The following is an 8,185-nucleotide window of genomic DNA, read 5'->3' as shown; positions in this document are numbered from 1 at the left end:
GAACATTCATTCCGCATAGTTTTAGTTTTTAGATATAGTTTTACTCCTCCTCTAGGTTTTTTCTCTACACATTCATAGTTTTTAGGATTAGTTATTTTTCGTTATCTTTGCATTGGGATATTGAGAAGAGTTATTTCCTTATCAAGACTTCGACATTCTAGTTCGTTCTCTTCACCTGTCTTTTACTCTTCCATGTTCCTTAATTTACTTAATTTTGCTATTGGATTATTTTAGCATTTATTAATACAAGAATCACTTTTAATTTAAATTAATCTTTTGAGCATTATTTATCATGTCTTTATTTAATTCCCTTTCTTACGTTATGAATTTTACATTTACAATGAGCGAGTAGTCCCCTAACTTGATGGGGAGTGGATGAAAGAAATCCTTGAGTTGGAATGCTCAAGAGAAGGATTGTAATTGGGTTTATTGTTGGATTGCTCTCTAATGACTAACACCAATCCTCCCAAGAGTGGATTGGAACCTGTGGATAGAACAGCATTCCAACTTGTTTGACTTTCCCTTACTTAGTAAGGGACAACTAAACACAATAAATCTCAATTGTCAATTAATCTTGAGAGTACTGCAACAAGAATAGGGCTTCCATCTAGTCAACTCCCAGTCAAGGCTTTTATTTAAATTACTTAATTTCCCCAATCTTAAGGTTGGCATTCAACTTGCCCATGATGCAAGGAGATGCACGCCCCTACACTAGAAGGGTCAACTTTGATCAAAGGTTGGACCAAGTCCTCATAGACCGTGGCTAGGGGATGGTTGGAGTTCATCCAACGCTCAATCATTCCTACCAGCAACCGGTCTGAAGTTACTATAGACCGGGCTATCATGATCCATAGCATCATGATTGGAGAGGAAGTAGAAGTTCATGAGGTTATATCCCTAGAACTCTACAAGGTGGAGGACAAGTCCTCTAGTTTGGCAAGGTTAGCCTTCCCTCATCTCATTTGTCACCTCTGCAATTCAGCTGGAATTGACATAGAGGAAGACATCCTCATTGATGAGGACAAGCCCATCACTAAGAAAAAGATGGAGCAAACAAGAGAGCCCACTCTTGGACCTCAACAAGAGCATGAGGAAATTCCTCATCATGAAATCCCTGAGATGCCTCAAGGGATGCATTTTCCTCCACAAAACTATTGGGAGCAAATCAACACCTCCCTAGGAGAATTAAGTTCCAACATGGGACAACTAAGGGTGGAGCACCAAGAGCATTCTATCCTCCCCCATGAAATTATAGAAGACCAAAGAGTCATGAGGGAGGAGCAACAAAGGCAAGGAAGAGACATTGAGGAGCTCAAACACTCCATAAGATCTTCAAGAGGAAGAACAAGCCGCCATCACTAAGGTGGACCCGTTCTTTAATCTCCTTGTTCTTATTTTTCTGTTTTTCGAAAATTATGCTTTATGTTTTATTTATGTTTTTGTCTTTATTACATGATCATTAGTGTAACGACCCAACTTTCAGAACGTCATGATCGTACCGAAAGTAAGGCGTTACTAACCTATTTTCCTTTATTAACTATTTACTATTGAGCCTTTAGTTCGATATCGCAATTCAGTTTTATAGAAAATTCTAGAAAAATTTTGATTTTATTATTTAAAATCATATAGCAAACATCACCAAGTAATAATAATCACATATTTATTAAAAATAATATCTGTCATACAAAAGATTTGAAATAAAACTCAAATACAAATTCTATCCCTCTGTATAAAATAAAAATCTTAAGCAATAAGGGCGAAGGAACTCTATGAAAGCAAATTAACTTATACACTTAACTCGTAAATAAATTCTAGAATCGCCCGCAGCTTCAAACTGACACTACAAAAAAATTGGTTTAAAACGACATTTTTATTAGGGCGGTTCTTTATAACTGCCATAATTTTCTTTATTTCCGGCGGTACATACTGTTGTCGTAACTTTCTTTTTGAATATGGCAGCTTTTGTGATTTCGGCGGTTAGAACCGCTGATATATTCTTTTATTAATTAAAGAAAAACTTAGTTTATGCAAACCTAGCTTAGCAAGTAGAGTGCACTAGAGTAAGTTTTCTCCTCCGGCGATGCCTCTTCAGAGTTCACAGCTTCCATTGATGCGATCTGCGTTCTCACTTCTAGGTTTGTATACAAAATTCTCATTTCTTTTCTTCTTCTATGGAATGCGTTAATTACCTCTTCTCTCTCTCTCTCCCTCTCCCTCTCTCTCTGAGTAATGCATCTTCTTCTCCAAGATTTTTAGATCTGTTGCGGCATGGAAGCCCGACGCAGAGGTTTTAGATCGAGTGCTCCAGATGAAAGAGTGATTAGTGTTGCTGCGTACGAGAAAATGAGTGATGTGAATGATGAACCCTAATCTCTTGTCGCCCTTCATCTTCCGCAGCTATTGTTCATCTCGTCGTTGTTTCTCATCCCCTCGCGCCACCAAATTAGATCTGCCAAAATTTTTGGCAGCCTCTTTGATTGGGAATTCATTGTGAAATGGTTCTGCACTTTGATTTCCCTGCTTCTTTTCTTCCTTCTTAATACCCTTCATTGATTATAATTATGCAGATTTTGATTTTCAATTTTGCAGTTTATCTCCTTTTGTTTTTCAGCAAATTGTTGATTAAACAATCAAGGAATCAGATCAATGTGATAAGGAGAAAGAGAAATTCAGCAAAGAAGTTTCTTAAGCGAGACACCATTGATCTGCTTGCGAATCATTTACAGGTTGCTTACAATAGAGTAATTGATTTATTTTTTTTTTGCTTTTGTTTCATGAAATTTAGAAAACCTGTATGCATAAACTAGCGGTTTATTCTTTAATTATAATTACTTTCGCATACAATTAGTAAACCACAGTGTTTGATATATGAATTACTATAGTTGTTATTATACTGAGCTAGGACCAATTATAAAGTCTGAGTCTATTTTAACATTTTTAATCAATTTTTAGTATTGAAACTGTTCAAGTGGATTTGGCATGTTATCACACAAGGCTGTGCACCTGATTCAAGGCATAAACGAGCAAAAGGCAAGGTTTCTGATTCACAATGCTTAATTGCTCATATAATTGTTGTTGCTGGATTAATTTCTATATTTTAAAATATGAACTGGTTGTCTTTCACATAGTCCAGCTAAGAAAGCCTATGCTACTGATTAAGAACTAAGAACACTATTCCATTTAATTGTAGCGAAAGAGAGAAAATCCTAATGAACCAGGTTTACCAACTTTTACTATGTACTTATGTACTATCCCTTATTTACTCCGTCTTATTTACTCCATGATGTCCCTCATTAGGTTCATAGTATCTTCTGTAGCAGCAATGCCCTTTGGATCCCTTGTCACAACAAGGAAGGTATCAACTTGGCCTCCTTTCTCTCTGAGAATAAAGCAAACAGGTGCTTTTCATTAATATGTACCAAGTTTGTACCAATTTTTGTGGGCTTAACCCAAAAACTATATATTTTAAGTCTTTATGTTCATGGAAATAACTTGATATACAACTCTAAACTGAAATGCTAATGAAGTAGTATGTTTCATCGTTAGAACATGCATATCTATTATCTCATTGTTATTCTTTCTTAAACAAGTTCTAAGATCACTTTTGCAGATCTATTATCTCATTGACACTCAGATCGTTATTTTTTTTTTCAATTTCAAATTACTTAAAGGAATTTAAGTGCATGGCAACTTCCACCTTCAAATATATTCTCAGTGAATCGTGATGCAAGCTTCAGGGATAGGAATAATTTTGGAGGTTTTGGGTGTTTGATTCTGGATAATCTAGCTAATTGGTTACTCGGTTGCTCGGACCCCATTCCTGAAAATAACATCCTTAGATGTGAGTTTTTGCTATTTGACGCGATTTTTTACTGGCTTGGAATCATAGTTATAGGGATGTTATCTGCAAAACAAACAGCTTGAAACCTTTTATTCTAATTCAACAAGAAGTGTCCTTCGTGTTCAGAAAAGATAAAAGACTTGCACATGAAGATTAACGATGTTATTCAGATAAATTGGACTGTAAAATATAAATGTCGCACTTATTTAGCACACTGCAAATATATCAACAAGGTGTTTTTGAGATTGTAATAGCAGTTTTAGGATTGTACAATGAAGTTGTAACTCAGTTTGATTCTTATTTCTTTTTGCTTTTGATGCTGCAGTCCATGAAAGGATACTTAGGATATATGATGACTTTGTCTGGCCTTTGAATGTGAGTTCCTATCCCTAAATAGTTTAACAATATTTGATATTCAGGGTCCAATATAAGCAACTATCAGAGAAATAAATCTGACGCAGAGGATCAACCTGATTATTATTCAGGGTCCAATGTTCTGTGTAGCATCATAAGTGAACATTGCAGTTTGTGATGCTTTGTTTGTTTTGTCAGTTTGTGAGTAACAAGTGAATGAGGAAACTTTTTTTCCCTATCTCTTTGATTTTCTACTGTCTTAAAGATTGACCCCCTTTTTTTCCCAAGAAAAAATTAAACAAAAAAGAACTTATTTGGTCCATGGAGTTGTTCCAATAAATTTTATTAAATAAAAATTCAGAGGAACAAAATTTAGTAGCAGTGTACTTGGCCCAAGGGATGTTTGAGTTGATAGAATATTTATTTGTTAAAACATTCAAGTTGTTTAATTGAAGAAGTAAAAAAGAAGAGCAGAAGACTATACCAAATCTGCTTGAATTTTTTTTGGATCAGCAAAGAAGATAGTTTGGTATGAAATTCAAGCTTAGTTAAAGGCAAACTAAATATATTAAGTTCTTAAGATACAGTTCCTTGCTTGTTTAAATATAAAAATATTTGCATTTTATCTGCAGCTTTCTTCCTTAGCAAGTGAGAACAAATTTTTGGCAGTAAAGCTAAAGCAGGCGGCAAATAGTATTTTTCCAGAATCTAATGCTTCGTCGGTGAATGACTATGAGGTGAGTACTTCAGACTTTTTTGAACTTGTTTCTTATTTGTTCATTACTTCTAAGGGGATATGTCATATGTTGAATAACCTTTTATAATTACAAGTGTCTTATATGTGAAATTTGATCAATATATTTTGAAGTGAAAATTGTTTCCTCTAGATATTGCCGCAAGTCATTTTCACTTGCCATAAAATATCATTCTAATGGAAAGAAAAACTCCTAAATATTTGATGCCGAATGTTAGTAGGTCTACTTTTTCAGTCCCCTTTCAATGTTTCCAATTACTGTTATATACTATTGTTACTATATATATCGAATAAAAAAAATAACATTGATCTTGTTATCATTATTGTGAACTCGATTTTTAATGCATTAAACCAATTTATTAATATATGTTTATGTTTTAATTTTCATCAGGTAATCCAAGAAACGTTGAGAAGTGCAAACATACTGTCATTTACATTCAGAGAAGTAGTGGAAGATGTGGAGCTTCAAGATTACTACATTCCCAAAGGCTGGAAGGTCCTTCCACTCTTCAAAGCATTCACCATTCTGCTAATTTCTTCCCTCAACCACACAAATTCGACCCCTCACGCTTCGAGGTATATATGTCACATTATTATATATGTCTCTGTAAATCTAATCTTCAATGTGAGAAGCATATATAATAAGGTTATCAATCAATGCTTAGGTAAAGTCCTTTTCATTTCCTATTTGAATCTTCATCTATATATTTTTTGAATTCTTGCTAATAACTATCAGAACACGTGACCTATATCTTTTTCTTTTTTATTTTTTGAATCTTCAAACTATAATCATAATATGCAAATGGGTAATATAAAGGATAATTTATTACTTGTAACATATTTAATTATTATTAGATAAAATGGGTTAGTTTATCATACTTAGTATTAATTCTACTTTTATCCGGTAAAAACGGCGGCTTGTAATTGTCATTTTAAACAACATGAAAAGCTATTTTAAAATGGTAAAAATGGCGGTTTTAAATGCCATTTTAACCAATAAAAATGCCACTATCAGGGTAAAAACGGCGGTTTCAAATGCCATTTTAACCAACCAAAAATGCCACTCTGCCAAGGAAATAACGGCGGTTTGAACCGCCGTTTAACCAACCAAAAATGCCGTTTTATCCTGGAAATAACGGCGGTTTGAACCGCCATTTTAACCAACCAAAAATGCCACTCTGCCAAGGAAATAACGGCGGTTTGAACCGCCATTTTAACCCAACTCAAAAACCGCCGTTTTAACCAGGTAATTATGGCGGTTTTTGAAAAACCGCCGTAATAACCAAATGGCACTTCAAATTATGGCGGTTTTTCTTGAACGCTGTTCAAGGTAATAATGGCGGTTCAAACCGCCGTAATAACCCTAAAAAACCGCCGTAATTACCAAGTTTTTTTGTAGTGTCAATCTTCGAACCTGTGTCACTGAAAGGGTGGAAGATTTTGCGGTGAGAACAAACTACACGTTCTCAGTAGGGAATGGGAATGCCGTAAAAATAATGATTAACATGCAAATAATTAACATACTCAAGGAAACTATATTTTTATCAAACCTTTTTGAAAATACTTTTGGTTTTACTTTAGCTAATTAATTACCTCCTTCAAAATCTCTAAACTCAAACAAATTCTAAATATGAAACTAGTCACATTAACCATCTATCAGTCACATAATTAATTTGCAATCAAAACATTAATTCTTAATCAATTTAATACATTCAAAAACTAATAGTACAAGCAAGAGATTTAGTTCAACATACAAACAAGTCACAACAAGACAAACAGCACAATCACAGGGAAGTACAATGAGCAAACCCAATCAAATGCAAATGCGCAAACAAGGATGATGCATGTCTAGCCCTAGTGCAGGTAATGAGCTCATTTGTCGGTTTCTACCCGCTCCTGACGTAACCCGAAGGAGCTGAAACGGGTATGGCTTTCCAATTGGCAACACCCCTGTGTACAGAAAATAACCCCTCTGCCACCACAGGGTCCACTGCACGCAGGAAATAACACATCTGCCATTGCAGGGATGTATGCTGACACACCTTCTGTATACAGGAAATAACCCCTCTGCCACTACAAAAATGGAACAGGTGGTCACGGTTCTTCTTAGCAGGAAATAACCCCTCTGCCTTACAGAAATAAAATATGGATCTGTACCGCAGGAAAGCATTCTCAGTGGTCGCACCACTATCTATCTGACTCCCTTCACGTAGTAGATCATCATACAAGTATATCCGGTGTTGCCTTAGCGCAACAAATGAATAAACACATCTCTTGGGTTGCCTCAAGCAACAAATGACCTTTCAACAGGTCCTCTGCTTTTTACTCTCTTTTATAATCATAAATATGCAAGCGGGACAAAACCCACGTCCTTGCCAACAATTTCATAAACTAAATACCTTTCCTCAAAAGAATCAGTGTAATTATCATCATAAGTTATCATTCTCGTTATTCATCTCTAGTTACATATTCTTATACAATATCTCTCTCTTTCTTTGTTCAATCATCATGTACAAACGTCACGACTTCCACTTTTGCAATCTCTTAACTCGAACCAATTTTAAAACTATTTTTTAGTTTAATGTTCTTTCAAAAAGACTTAAGAAAATCAGTTATTTTAGATTCGCTAAATACTTTTCAGAACATCACCATCTTACTAAATGTAACCAAACAAAACTCTTTTTCAAGTTTACTAACTTCCCAAGGACTCAAAACCATCTCTCTTTACCATTCAAATTCAAATATTATATATTCATTAAACTTCTAAAGAGTAATCCTTTATTTCAAACCCCAAGCATAACTATCTTCATATTGAATAAATCTCAAAACATAACTTCTTTTATAAATAATTGAAACTTGAACATAAACCTTGGTAATTCAAATTCAAAATAGTATAATTCTTTTCTTACCTAAATAAAACTCCAATAATATAATTTTCCAAGTTTAAATCTTCTAAAATTACTTTTCAAATAAAACCTCAGATTTTTATAAAATTTCGGCAGCACCTCCCCTAAAACTCGGACTTAGCCACCCTTACGGGTTTCCTCTTTCTCCACTAATCACCAGCCCTTTTCCCAACAATCTTCAAACAGCTAATTCTCAATCAATAAGATATTCACAATTCATAATATTTAACAAATCAATCATACTCCAATCTCATCAATTCATATTTATTTTTCACATATCATAGAATCCTTTCAAAATTAAACTCAATCAACTAGTAATCGCAAAAATCA

At 34.4% G+C, this 8,185-nt stretch overlaps 1 protein-coding gene across 1 annotated transcript; it reads left to right on the top strand.

Annotated features, from left to right (window-relative positions):
• On the top strand, positions 3,043-6,096 carry LOC107608297. The gene is made up of 6 exons (XM_021107856.1): positions 3,043-3,218; positions 3,298-3,398; positions 4,167-4,216; positions 4,828-4,932; positions 5,341-5,595; positions 5,965-6,096. The coding sequence occupies exons 2-6, from the start codon at positions 3,323-3,325 to the stop codon at positions 6,094-6,096; spliced, it is 618 nt and encodes a 205-aa protein (XP_020963515.1). The 5' UTR covers positions 3,043-3,218; positions 3,298-3,322.

This window comes from Arachis ipaensis, chromosome B07 (genome assembly GCF_000816755.2).
Source record: "Arachis ipaensis cultivar K30076 chromosome B07, Araip1.1, whole genome shotgun sequence".
Lineage (NCBI taxonomy): Eukaryota > Viridiplantae > Streptophyta > Magnoliopsida > Fabales > Fabaceae > Arachis > Arachis ipaensis.
This window is presented reverse-complemented; position numbering and strand designations above follow the sequence as displayed.

Bases quoted from the DNA above. Each gene is read 5' to 3' on its own strand.
- LOC107608297 (XM_021107856.1), top strand. From the start codon at position 3,323: ATGCCCTTTGGATCCCTTGTCACAACAAGGAAGGTATCAACTTGGCCT. The intron at 4,933-5,340 runs GTGAGTACTTCA...AATTTTCATCAG, and splicing joins CGTCGGTGAATGACTATGAG to GTAATCCAAGAAACGTTGAG. The intron at 5,596-5,964 runs GTTATCAATCAA...TGCCACTATCAG, and splicing joins TGAGAAGCATATATAATAAG to GGTAAAAACGGCGGTTTCAA.